This window comes from Lactuca virosa, chromosome 1 (assembly GCF_052849685.1).
Source record: "Lactuca virosa cultivar CGN04683 chromosome 1, Lactuca_virosa_CGN04683_v6, whole genome shotgun sequence".
NCBI lineage: Eukaryota > Viridiplantae > Streptophyta > Magnoliopsida > Asterales > Asteraceae > Lactuca > Lactuca virosa.
Window position 1 is genome coordinate 133,510,725 of NC_136426.1, and position 13,984 is coordinate 133,524,708.

A 13,984-nucleotide genomic window follows, 5' to 3' on the forward strand; every position below is an offset into this window, starting at 1 on the left:
ACATATACCTAATAGAATTATTTAATTGTAAATAAAAATATGTGTAAAATCTACTACAATAAATAAAAATTATTAATATTTCATAAGCGATAACTGATAAAATTTTGTTATTCTTATTAGAAGCTTATGGTTAGTTTGGTTCCTATGATATAATTAATACATATTTATACATAACATTATGCAATGAATGCAAAATATATATATATATATATATATATATATATATATATATATATATATATTGTATTTATATAAAAATATTATACAGTTTAAAATGTAATAAAAAATATTTATACAGATTCAAATGGAAAATGGTCAACATTGAACAAAATTAAAAAAAAAATGATGTTCGATCTGGAACAAAAAAATAGTGTCAAAATTGAAAAAGAAATAATAAAACTTGGTGTCAAAATTGAAAAAAATGAAAACTTAGTCATTTTTGTGAGAAAAAATTTAATTTTAATACGTCAGCATGTCACATCATCAAAACTGATACGTCTTCATGTCACATCAACAGGTAACCGGGTTGATCGATCAAATAGTCAAAATTATAATAAACTTGAAAACACAGTGTCAAATTAGAATTTTGGTATAAATTTAATGTCTTTTGTGTGCTATTTACCCAACATTCGTATACAAATAAAAATTACAGATTCCAGTTAATTTTACCGAAGATATTCCAAATTGAGTACAATTCATTGATTGTATATATTGATATTAAATTCTTCCAACCACATAAGTTGATAAAAACGTAAGTCCATAATGCGAATAAGCGTCTAGCCTATTAAACAAAATTTTAAATTCAAGGAGAACGATACGTGCAATATATAATTAAAAAAAATATATCCTAATAAATGAAAATGAATTGTGCCACATGTTATATTCTCCATTCATTTGACACATGTAATTTTCTGTGATATTATGCATTTTTTTTTTCCACATGGCATTTTCTGCTTTTTTCACTTTTATTAAAATTAAAATGTGGAATTGAATAAATGTTTATATATGTAAGTTATTTAATTATATTAAAATCTCAGAATAATTGTTCTACAAACCTTTATTTCCTTCCTTTTTAAATCCCTGGTAATATGTATATGTGAGGCCAATTTCACAGCTAAGGTCTGATAACTGTAACACCCAGAATCAGAAAGACCAAGAAAAGGAAGGAAAGACTCTAAGTCAAGAGTCAACTCGTCGAGTCCAGGGAGGAACTCGACGAGTCGAAGCGGGATCCGGGGCGTAGAGTAAGTGACCGACTCGGCGAGTCGGCTAGTGGACTCGGCGAGTCTGGTCTGGGCGAGAAAAACCCTAATCACGGGGGTTGTGCCCTATTTAAAGAACATTACATCCCTTCCCCAGCCTCTTTACTCCCCTTTTGAGATCCAGAAACCCTAAATCGTGAGTGAGAGCCCTTGGAAGCAATTTAGAGCCTAGATAAGTGATTTTTGTGGAAAGGGGCTTGAAGATCAAGAGGCTTGCTGCAAAGGAGTGGTGTAGATCCGGGATCCATTTCAGTTGGAGCATATATTGGAGGTAATAAGCTGTTGCTTTGGCTTTATTGCAAATAGATCTATCTTATGTTTGAGATTTGGGGCATTTTGGGCATGATTGAGATCTATGTCGAGTTAGAGGCCTAGATCTGAGGTTGCTACCTCAGATCTAGACTTGTGATGGTCCAGAATGTCATAAAGTTTATGTCAATAAGTTATTGGTGAAGCCCCTTTGCCTTAAACCCTAACCCTAGAGTGTTTTGGGCCTTTAGTTCCTTGGTTTCACGTAAAGTTTACAACTTTACGTGGCGGGTAGACTGTAGAAGAGTGGATCTATGGATTGGAGCCCCTGCATGGCTTGAAAAGCCACTGTATGGATTGAGAACTGGAGAGACTCGGCGAGTCACATGGGTGTACTCGACGAGTTGTATGAATATGTGCATGGGCTCGGCGAGTTGGAAGAACAACTCGGTGAGTCTGTTGAATATTGCCTAGGACTCGGCGAGTCTGTTCTTGGACTCGACGAGTCAGGTCGCAGAACCCCCAACCTCTTATGGTTAAGACGCGGATCAGTGAGTTGAGCGGTGACTCAGTGAGTTGGACAGGATGGGACTCAGAGATCGTTGAACTCGACAAGTCCTGGGGTGACTCGGCGAGTTGGGTCGTATTTTGAGAGCTTCTGAGTTTAAGGACTCGACGAGTCTTCGGGTTGACTCGGCGAGTCGAGTCAACTGGAAGGTTGACTTTGACCAGGACTTTGACTTTAACCAGAGTTGACTTAGTTTGACTTCTAGAGTTCAGTTTGGAACTAAGTGTTTTATTGATATTAGTAGCTCGGGGAGCTAGCAGAGCAGCGGTTCAGAGAGTGGTCGGACAGCAGCCAGAGGGTTATCAGCAAAGTTCAGCAGTGCGAGGTGAGTCTCCTCACTGTTTGTATGGGTCTACGGCCACAATGTCGACCCATTTAGTTTATGTATGGTAGGAAGACCCGGGGGTTAGCCCTAGGCATTATGCATGAAAGACCAGGAGGAGGCTCCTGGCACACAGTATGTTATTATGTATGGTAGGAAGACCCGGGGGTTAGCCCTAGGCATTATGCATGAAAGACCAGGAGGAGGCTCCTGGCACACAGTATGTTATTATGTATGGTAGGAAGACCCGGGGGTTAGACCTAGGCAACATGTATGAAAGACCAGGAGGTGGCTCCTGGCACACTGTATACTATTATGAATAAAAGACCAGGAGGTGGCTCTTGGCACATTGTATGTTGAGTAGCCTAGTAGAGTAGTAGGTATAGTTGTCTTTGTGATGCTTGCATGGAAGACCAGGGGGTGGCCCTTGGCACTTGTCTGTAAGACCTAGGGAGTGGCCCCCAGGCTTGACAAGAAAGACCACGTGCGGCCCGTGGCAATACAGCAAGACTATGTTTGGCACATAACACTTTACTTGGTTATGGATATGTTTGTTATGTATGGCTCATGGTTACGTATGGTATGTATGGATCAGTTGGTTTGTATGGTATGTGGTATCTGGGGAACTCACTAAGCTTCGTGCTTACGATTTTCAGTTTTGGTTTCAGGTATTCAGTTTTCAGAAGAGGAGCTCGGAAGGGTTGCAGTGCACACACCATGACAAGTTAGCCTGGGATGTTTACTCTGATAAACAAGTGTTTTGGAAATGAAACTATTATTTGTCATATAAACCCCTTTTAGTATGTTTGAATGACTTAATGCTATGAATCAGTAATGTTTTTAAAAGAAATTTTTGGACTCGAAATTTGGGATGTTACAAGTTGGTATCAGAGCCTTGGTTTGAGGGATTCGGGCACACTCTCGGGTGTGTCTGAACTCAAACTGAGGAAGTGGTATAAAAATTTTCAAAAGGAAAAACCATATTTATAAAAGGATTTTGAGGAAAGAAAAGGGTTTTAGAAAAAGAAAAAGGAACTTTGAAAAGAGAAAAGGGTGTGGTGCATGCAATCAGCCGAGCTCAAGTAAGTTCTCCCAAATTACCCATACAAGTTTATGTTATGTTATGATTATGAGAATTGCATGCTAGATTAGGGCTAAGGATTTAGGAGGATGCCTTATATGCCTATTGTATGTGCTTGTAGACTTGCATGCTAGTACTGACCAGTCAGTAATAGGATAGCCTGTTTAGGTTATGCCTGATTGTATGAGCCATTGAAGTGCATGTACAGATTCCTGATTAGAGGATAGAATGATTTGATTGGAATATGATGGTTAGATTTTCTATTGTCTGAATGCTGCTTGCTTTGTGCTTTGTGAGACTCTTAGTAATGTGAGCTAGCTATATTCATGAGGTAGGTAGTTGACATTACTGGGAATCTTTCAGCAGCTGAGGACTGGGTGAGTTCGGGAACCTAGGAAAGCCTAGGATGAGAGTAGTGCTGGGAGCAGTGTTAGTAGTAGTGAAAAAGGACCTGGTGAAGTTGAAGCAACCCTTGAGGAAAGTACGGATAGATGTGGAAGGTAGTATGGGCCCGTACTACTGGAAGCAGAGGATCCGTACTCGAGTCAAGGAGGGCCGAGATGGAACCAGGAATCTTGGATAATGTGTGAGACCTCTCGGGGTATGTTTTGATCTGGACATTTATGTGTTTATCTCCAGTATGGTGACCACGCGACAAGAAGCAAGAGGCTCAGGATCTGGATCGGGCTCGGGCGCGGGATCCGAGCAAGTTGATGATGGGTTACACGAGTTCATCGCGTCTGAGATTACGAGAGGCTTCCTTGAGGCGACCCCAGTCATTTTCGGGTAGATCAAGGAGGGGATCATTGAGCTGATGGAGGATCGCCTCCGAGCTTTCAGGAGTGATTTGGCGTCTGGCCAGGCGAGTACGCGCACACTGTCCTTCAAGGACTTCAGAGGGACTGGTGCGCCAGATTTTCACGGGGTGAAGGACCCCATTGCTGCCAGGAGATGGATCGCAGACATTGAGTATGCGCAGTTGACGAGCTTCTGCCCGGAGGGGTCGAAGGTCCGCTTTGCGGCGGGATGTTTGAGAGACAGAGCTAGAGATTGGTGGGAGTCGGTTGGTGACTCATTGGGAGCCTCGGTCGTCGAGGCTATGACCTGGTCAGACTTTGTGACCAGGTTTAGGGCGGAGTTTGCGCCGGCGGTGGAGCTTCAGCAGCTGGCCAGAGAGTTCCTAGACATGAGGCAGACGGCGGAGTCGGTGGCGGAGATTACCGCCAAGTTTCGGGAGAGGGCCTTATTGGTGCCTCAGTATGCAGGGGATGATGAGATGCAGAGGGCCCGCTATCATGACATGTTGAGAGCTGATATTCGGGAGCATGTCAGCTTCTCGGCATGCCCGACCCTGGACTCTATGATTGCCAGGAGCGGGAAAGGGAGATTGATTTGGAGCACATTGTGAAGAGGAGGTCGGATCAGACGTATACTTTGGAGGTTCCCGGGAAGAGACCCACGACTTCAGATCAGCGATTAGTAGGTCGGCAGGTCCGAAGTCAGTGCAGCACGTGCGGGAAACCACACGAGGGAGTTTGTCGTTCCAGGGGTTCAGGCTGCTACAAGTGTGGCAGTGATGGTCACGTCAGCAGGGACTGCCCACAGGGGGCAAGCCCATTATGTTTTCACTGCAATCAGGTGGGACACAAGAAGGCCGACTGCCCAACGGTGAGGGGAGGAGCAGGGAGTGCATCTGCCCCGAAAACTTCGAGGATTACGGATGGGTGAGAGGGTAGGGCCTTGCAGTGACAGATGAGGGAGATCTGGATTACAGCAGGGAATGTTGCAGGTACGTATCTATGGCTATTTTTCGATTCTATGTGTATTAGGGTTGTTCTTACCCCGGACTCAGGTAATAGTATGTATGAGTTGTCTCTCTGCTTGTATTCGGATTGTACTTTCAGAATTGTCATATGCCAATTGCATACCGGGAACTATTAGTAGCTAGTGTAGGGTCATCCCTCACTTCGGGTTCGAAGTGTCCAGTATTATCTCGATTATGACCAAAGCGATTCAGGAGCGTTGCGTGGAGGTTGGTGGACAGAGTCCATGGAGTAGCCCTCCACCATCATTAGGGTTTGGTGGTTCTAGTCTTGGTACTTGGGATAGCTTTTGGAAGCATCAAGGGAAGTGGTCTATCACTGATGGGGTTTCTCTGAGCATTAGTTATTCGGACCTTAAGAGCAATAGTTGGAGCTCAGGGGATTATCAGTATCGGGGATGCAAGAGGTGTTCATATAGTATTCGGTAATCGTACGGTATTTGGAGCGGACTAGTGATGGATCGCCAGCGACATCAAGGCGACGGTAGTTATCATGCCTTTTGTGCAAGGGAGGAAGGAATGGAAATCCTCGGGTTTTAGCGTGCAGGAAAGACTTAGCTGAAGCTAAGTGGGGGAGAAATAATCATGTTATGGGAGCAGAAGCGGTTTTGAAACTAGGATAAGTTTCGCTCTCCTGTCAGGAAGAAAGACGACCCACGTGGCTGTATGAAATGAGGACAGTGTGAATTGGAAGTTTGGAAAAACTTGCCAATTGTGAGACCTCATTCTCGAGATGTCTCATAGCAGATCGTAGAGGAATCGGTTGGGAGTTCCAGTTGGGACATGAGTACCACTTGGGGGTACTAGATTGTGCTTGTATGCTCGACTATGGGTTAGTCGTAGCATCCACTAGCAGCCAGTCGGTGTGGAAAGGTGTTGTCAGACTACCAGATGGCCGTAGCATTCACCAGTGGTCAGATAGTAAGAAGAGTGTGGTAAGACTGCGGGGCGGTCTGTAGCAATGGTTATCAGATAGCGTTGAAGTGTGGTGCGACTGCGGTGTGGCCCGTAGCATTAGTTTAGTTAGACTGCGGTGTGGCCCGTAACATTAGTTTAGTAAGACTGCGGTGTGACCCGTAGCATTAGTTTAGTAAGACTGCGGTGTGGCCCGTAGCAATCGTATGTGAGGATAGTTAGACTGCGGTGTGACCCGTAGCATTAGTTTAGCAAGATTGCGGTGTGGCCCGTAGCATTAGTTTAGTAAGACTGCGGTGTGGCCCGTAGCAATCGTATGTGAGTATAGTTAGGTTGCGGTGTGGCCCATAGCACTGGTTTAGCAAGACTGCGGGGTGGCCCGTAGCTTTAGTTGGCTGGCAGCGCAGAAGTGTTGTAAGACTATGTGGGTGGCCGTAGCATTCACTAGTTGACAGAGCGAGTATAGTAAGACTACAGGGTGGCCCGTAGCATTCGTCGGTCCCTATTCGCTAGTGCGAATGTATCAGGTGTGTGATTCAGTGGCAGGGTTTTTCAGATAGTTAAGTTCAGGACGGGGCAGCCGCCCGGATGTGAGTGGGCCACATTATGGTTCGGTCCGGAAGGCGGTAGGTCATTGGAGACCAAGAGTGGCGTAAGACTGCGGGTAAGTCGTGGCATTCATTAGTAGCTTAGTTCGCGGAGTGTGGGCGGGGGCCCGTATCTCCGAGGTAGCATGGGGGAAACCGGTATTCCGGGTAATGGTAAATCAGTTGGGACCAGGGCGGTCTCGGATCATCCGGTAGGCGGATGGGAGTCAACAGGACTACAGGCAGGAATGATGGTAAGGGTTTCGGTGTGAAAAGCCGTGAGCTGATCGAATGATGCTAAGCTGCTCATCGCGGGATCGAATGATCTCAGAGTAAAGGATTTGGCTCGGTGACGCCGTTCTCGTCTGAGCCTTAAACGTAGCAGAGAGGGATCTGCTACCCGAAGGATTGTCTGAATTCTCACGATTGGGTGGCCCCCAGGGAGTGGCCCCCAGGCTTGACAAGAAAGACCACGTGCGGCCCGTGGCAATACAGCAAGACTATGTTTGGCACATAGCACTTTACTTGGTTATGGATATGTTTGTTATGTATAGCTCATGGTTACGTATGGTATGTATGGATCAGTTGGTTTGTATGGTATGTGGTATCTGGGGAACTCACTAAGCTTCGTGCTTACGGTTTTCAGTTTTGGTTTCAGGTATTCAGTTTTCAGAAGAGGAGCTCGGAAGGGTTGCAATGCACACACCATGACAAGTTAGCCTGGGATGTTTACTCTGATAACTAAACAAGTGTTTTGGAAATGAAACTATGATTTGTCATATAAACCCCTTTTAGTATGTTTGAATGACTTAATGCTATGAATCAGTAATGTTTTTAAAAGAAATTTTTGGACTCGAAATTTGGGATGTTACAATAACATTCCAAAATTATACAATGTTTAACGAAAGGATTTCAATTTCGATATTCCTAGTAGTGTAATAGTCCTGTGAGTAGTCATACTAAATCAAAACAATGTATTCTCATACATATAATAGAAGACCAATTTGAGTATTATTCAATTATGAGTAGCAAACTATAAGTCCGACACATTTATTTTATTTTCAACCTCTTTAACCCAAAATATGATCACAGACATGTTTGTCACAGTCAAATTACAACATATTTGACCATTTTGCCCCTACATAAAAAAATTATAATAAGCCATATTTTTGCCGTATTAACATTTTTTTCTGCATTATATGCATTGTACTTTATAATTTTTTTTAACTTTTAACTATTTTTCATAAGAATGTATACAGTTTTTCTGTGTCTTACTGATTTACCCCTGAATTTGTACGTATTTTCCAGAATAAAAAAAAACAAAACTTATAATATAACTTCATAACAAAGCAAAAAACAACATTATACTTTCAGAAAATTGAAAGTATAATTGAAAAATGGGACAAATTCTAAAAATGTGACTATGAACTTTTGTAATATTGATGATTCTGAGCTTTTAAAAGAAACCGGACACATTGAGTTTTATTGGAAACATATATACATACTACATGGCTTATAAGATTAAAATTGTTGATTGTTTCTATTTTGGCCCTTTACATTCTATGGAATCTATAAATAGGGGCCAAAATGAAAAAATATTTCATTTATCACATAAACCAAAGAAAATAACCAACCACATGGACCAAATTCACAACAATGTTTTTTATAAATATATAAATATGTTGTGTGTGTTTTGTATGTGATGTTTAATTGTTTATAAGTAGGATGCTATAACTTTGCCCATTGCTACATGGACATAGATACAAGGCCTATACAAAAAAAAAAAAAAAAGAACGGTCCAATTGTAGTACCTATGCATAATTTTTTTTTTTTTTTTTTTTTTTTTTTACAGAAATGGTCCAATTGTAGTTCTATAGGTTCCTAAAACACACTTGTGATTTTTTTAGTTTCCTAAAACACCCTTCTCATTGTTTTTACTCTGTCTTAATTAGGTGTATAAACAAAGACTGTTATAACCGGCTTGATAGCTAATTGTATACGAAAATAGTGGATTTTTACTTATATTTTATTATAATTGTCTATAATATAGCTTATATTGGTTGTGAGTGTTACAGATTCATGGCTCCAAAAAACGTCATGCTACTTAGACAACTTGATTTGTCGCATGAATTTATTTTCATTAAGGTCCAATGAAACAGAAAATGCTTTACAAGTTATCAAGACTGGACTTAGTTTATAAAAAGAAAAAATCATAATAGAAAGACCAAAATGACATTTATCCATAATAGGCATTATTCATAATAAAACAACCATACACACATAGACACTTTAGATAACAAAATTGTGATTAATTCAAACAAACTACAATTTTGTCCAATCACAATGGTTACCAAATCCAATGATTTTACCGGTACTTTGTATGGTTTTTCATACAATGTACTTTCATAACTATTTTCTTTATAACCGATTAGCTTTCTTTTTCTTCCAATACAATAAAAAAGTATGATTTGATTATTTTCATATTTGCGTATGTTTTTTTTGGTAATAAAATACACATATTGCAACAAATTTGACTGTTTTACCCCTCTCATAAAAACCACCTTATAATAAGTCATATTTCTGCATTTTATCTTTCTTTCTTTTTTTTGCATTTTTTAAACATAAGTGAAATTAAACAACGCAACGTTAGAGAATATGCATAATATATCATTGTACTTTATAAACTTTTGATTTTTAACAATTATAAAGTACAATGTTTACCCCTGTGATAGTTATAAAGTTTATAATCTATTTTTGTAGTCAAATATGATGTCTCATTTATGCCACCGATAGTTGAACATATATGTTGGGTTAGTTTTATGATTTTACAGTTCTTAATTATATAACATAATGATTTAAGATGTCTGTAAACCTCAAATGACTGCAATTATACAATCGATTTACCATATTTACCCCTGTCATTGCTAAAAACACCCATAATTTTTTTTTCCATTTCAACTTTTTCTTACTATTGTACTGTCTTTATTATGTTAGATTGCAAAATCAATTTTGTCCAATGGAATTACTGATTTTACCCCTGCTACTTCTGTTGTTTTTGTTTGTGAATTTGTGTAATGTGGCATCATAATTCATATTTAAATGTTATCATTGGACTCACATTGGTTTTTTTATGGAATTATCTGATAAAAACATAAACTATGTTGCTATTATTGGTTGAAAACACAAGTATGATGCCATTATGGTATAAAATGAAATTATGATGTTATTATGTGATAAAAATAAAAGAAAAATAAAAGCATGATGCTATTATGGGATCAAAATGAAAGTACGATGCTATTATGTAATATAAATGAAATGATTAAGGAATAAAAATGCAAATATTAATTTTTTTTAATAAACCCTTGTAATACACGAGTCTCACACCTAGTATATATCAAAAGACAGTGATGTGTTATCTTTATCTATTTGATATGCGACCAATTGTTACCATATTTTTTAGGATCATAGCCTTATTATGTACCAAATTATATATAGTTACTCTTGGTATACTTCTTGGTTTATGATTTTATAATGTGAAAAGCTAATTTTCTCTCAGTATATTGGTGAAGGAAAATGACTGCGACGACGACAAGCTTTTGGGTTTGGCCGGATGGAATATACGATGCTATCACAAAAGACGAAGTAAAGTAGGATCAAAAAAGAAAAAGAAAATTGACGGGGACTAGAAATGCCAAGTAAAAGTGCCACCAATGTTGATTTATATAGTATAACTCATATGAACACACCAAACTCTAACGCAAAACTTCATACCGTAGAAAATAGCATGTTTAGTTAGATATAAGTAAAAGTAGGTTCAAAGCAGAATAATAATAATAATAATAATAATAATAATAATAATAATAATAATAATAATAATAATGTGATTATGAATCCATTCATTTTAAAATTTTACTTTATTTAAACAAAAGAAGATTCGAATATAAGGCTAAGTAAAATCGAAACCGAAAACGAAAAACCAAACTCGAACCATCAGTTTTGGATTTATTTTTTTCAAAAAGTAAAATAATTCGGGTTCGGTTTGAACATTAAAAAGCGGCCACTAACACAAATTGACCCAATGTTTTTAAAACCGAACAACTGACCCAAACCCATATGTTTAAACCCAAAACCCATCGACTAGTTTTAACTTTTAATCTTTCTTAGTTTCTTTAAACTAGTTGGCTTTTAATATTTATTAGTTTTTTTAAACTAGTTGTCTGGTTTTAGTGTTTTTGATTGGTATTAAATTTGGCTAAATTTGTTTCATTTTATTTAGAATTACCGGAAATTTGATTAAAACCAAAAACCCAAGGATTTAAAACCAAAGCCATCAACCTATGGGTTGAACCCGAAAACCAAAAAACCAACCTATAAAACCTAAAATCCAACCCATTTTCAAAACCAAAACACTGAACTTATCAGTTTGGGTTCGATTTTACCCCAAACCAACTCATGCTCAGTCCTAAGAAGAAGAGTTTGACACAAATATTTCCACCGGAAAAAAACTTGCCGCTCAACATTGCCTTCGAGTATTGCTGCGAGTGGGGGGGGGGGGGGTTGCCACCGTTAATGCATCCACATCCATCGGATGTCGCCGACAAGACAAGTCTCACACCGTTGAGCTTATGATCAAATCAAAACCAACAATAAAATATCATGTTGATTTTTATTTTAAATAGAATGATTTTATTGAAAAAAATAAAGTAACTAATTAAACCATAAATTAGGTAAAATATGATGACTAATTAAACCATAAATTAAGTAGCCTAAACATAACTTTTCTAATTCGTGACCAGATTAGAAATGGAGACATAATTGGTTGTCATATTTTGCAACTCACCCTCGTGTAACTAGTTTTTAAAAAGGAAGGAAAAGAAAGGAAAATAAAAACAAAGACTGAAATTGGAAAGAAAAAAATACATAAGGGCGAACAATGTAAATACAATTATACAAACCAAAGATTTCCCTCGAAACACAAAACCGTTCAAACTTTTCACGCCGGCATAGCTACTTTGTGTCCAATCTGTTCATGGAAATCCCCAAAAATGACCTAATTCAACAATCATCTACTGTTAGCGTCTGCTCAGACTGGGATCTGGATTTCACCGACGAAGAACTTCAGTCAATTGACGCTGCTATTGAATCCGTCGCTTCTTCTTCCTCATCTAAGAAATCTGTCGCCAATTGCGACGGAGATCGTCCGAGAACTCGCCGGCGATTGCCTGATTCTTTGTTTACACGGTCTGCATTGTCATTTAACAGCTCTTCAGTTGATCCTTCAAGTTCGATCTCGTTATTGCCTTGCCCTAGAAATCGTTTTTCTAACCCGAGTGATTCTTCCAATCGTGGTAATCTACTTCACTTTGTAAATTATTTTTAAATTAGCTATGTTGTAATGAATCTGTCAACAAGCGTGTATTGTTCCTCGCATTACCATAAGGAACAAAAGGAAATTGTTAACGGAGAAATTCAAGCTTTTGGGAACTGTTGCCACTGTAATCGGGAATAGAAATGATGAAATGACGTTTCATGGATTTGAAGTATCACTGACTTATAAGCATCTTCTTTGTGATTCCTGTTTCAGATAATATAAAGATGAAATACCCTACAATGGCTTTTAAAGGTCATATTGTGTACAGTAGAACATTCCCACAGGTGGAAAAAGCTGCAAATGAGCTCTTAAAGTTTGTTGAACTCAAGAAGAAAGATGGAGGTCGTGCTATTATTGGATTTGACGTTGAATGGAGACCATCTTTCAGAAAAGGTTCCTATAATCCTATCAGAACTCAATATCTTTCTTATAACTTTTCACATATTTTTACTTTTTGAATCATGAAGGTGTAAAACAAGGGAAGGCTGCAGTTCTACAGATATGTGCAGATGCTGCAAGTTGTCATGTAATGCATGTTATTCATTCTGGATTCCCTGAAAGTTTAAAGTCTCTTCTTGGGGATTCCAAATCTGTGAAGGTATGTTAATGTTGTAACCTGTAAACCCTAATTGTTGAATCTAATCAGATTTTTATGAACAGGTTGGAGTGGGAATTGCTGGTGATGCCCGCAAGGTGTTCAATGATCATAATGTGTCTGTAGATGGTTTAGAAGATTTGTCATATTTAGCCAATCAAAAGCTTGGTAAAGAGCCTAAGAGTTGGAGTTTGTCATCATTAACTGAGGCTCTCACTTGCAAAGAGGTTATATTCCTTCCTCCTTGCTCATTTTACCATTTTACCCTTTTAACGTAAAAGATAAATAAAAAAAATTCCAACATTTATTTAAGCTAGAACATTTTAACTGAATTAACTGTCTTTTTTTTTTCAGGTTCCAAAACCCTCGAAAATTAGATTAGGAAATTGGGAGGCTAATCCTTTGTCAAAAGAACAACTGACATATGCAGCTACAGATGCTTTTGTTTCTTGGCATTTATTCGAGGTAAGCAAAAGTCAAAGTCAAAGTCAAAGTCAACTTTGATTCTGTGCTGTTGTTTTCTCAGATATTTTTTAAACATCATTTATTCAGGTTCTTAATCGTCTACCGGCTGTTGATACGCCTACAAATGAGGTGGTGGAGGAAGCCATTGCACCCTCATGAGTTTGAATAATCGAAATTCAAAATTTGTAAAATGTATTATTTAACATATTTTTCGTATTTTAATTACTTTGGAAACGTAATTAGTAAACTAATTATTATAACTAAAGGGTTTTTTTTCCGATAAAATGAGTTATGTGTAATGATTTCTAGTATAAATACTCATTTGATGCAAGATAACATATACTTGAATGTACTTACATAAATTAATCATACTATTTCAAACTCTTTTTTCTTTCTTTCAACAAAGTTCTTTTAGTATTGACATATTTGTGGAATAAATTTTATTATTTGGTTGTAGAAATTTATATATTTGGTTGAAAAATGCAGTGTTTTCACAATATGACGATTGCTTGTGGTTTTGAAAAATGATGTGGTATGATGTGGTAATATTATAATCCCACTTTTTTTTATAATCAATTGGTTTAAAAGATTGTATACATGATAGTACATTTTGGGTTTTTTAACCCTTTTAACCTGAATATTTTGGATTTATTTTTTGTTTAAATTTTATTCCTTTAAACCTCTTATAAATAAACTAAATAAGCTTGTTCTGCTTTGGGCCTTTGGCAACTCTCTTATTGGACTGGA

The 13,984-nt window shown here is 38.1% G+C and overlaps 1 protein-coding gene across 1 annotated transcript; it reads left to right on the top strand.

The window, feature by feature from the left end:
- The first annotated feature begins 11,773 nt into the window (after nucleotides 1-11,773).
- On the top strand, nucleotides 11,774-13,510 carry WRNEXO (Werner syndrome-like exonuclease). The gene is made up of 6 exons (XM_079043643.1): nucleotides 11,774-12,154; nucleotides 12,391-12,570; nucleotides 12,645-12,775; nucleotides 12,838-12,999; nucleotides 13,127-13,237; nucleotides 13,325-13,510. The coding sequence occupies exons 1-6, from the start codon at nucleotides 11,836-11,838 to the stop codon at nucleotides 13,394-13,396; spliced, it is 975 nt and encodes a 324-aa protein (XP_078899769.1). The 5' UTR covers nucleotides 11,774-11,835; the 3' UTR covers nucleotides 13,397-13,510.
- Nucleotides 13,511-13,984: the final 474 nt, after the last annotated feature.

Coding starts and splice junctions, on each gene's coding strand:
- WRNEXO (XM_079043643.1), top strand. CDS start 11,836: ATGGAAATCCCCAAAAATGACCTAATTCAACAATCATCTACTGTTAGC. Junction 12,155..12,390: donor GAGTGATTCTTCCAATCGTG/GTAATCTACTTC, acceptor TTCCTGTTTCAG/ATAATATAAAGATGAAATAC. Junction 13,000..13,126: donor AGGCTCTCACTTGCAAAGAG/GTTATATTCCTT, acceptor TTTTTTTTTCAG/GTTCCAAAACCCTCGAAAAT.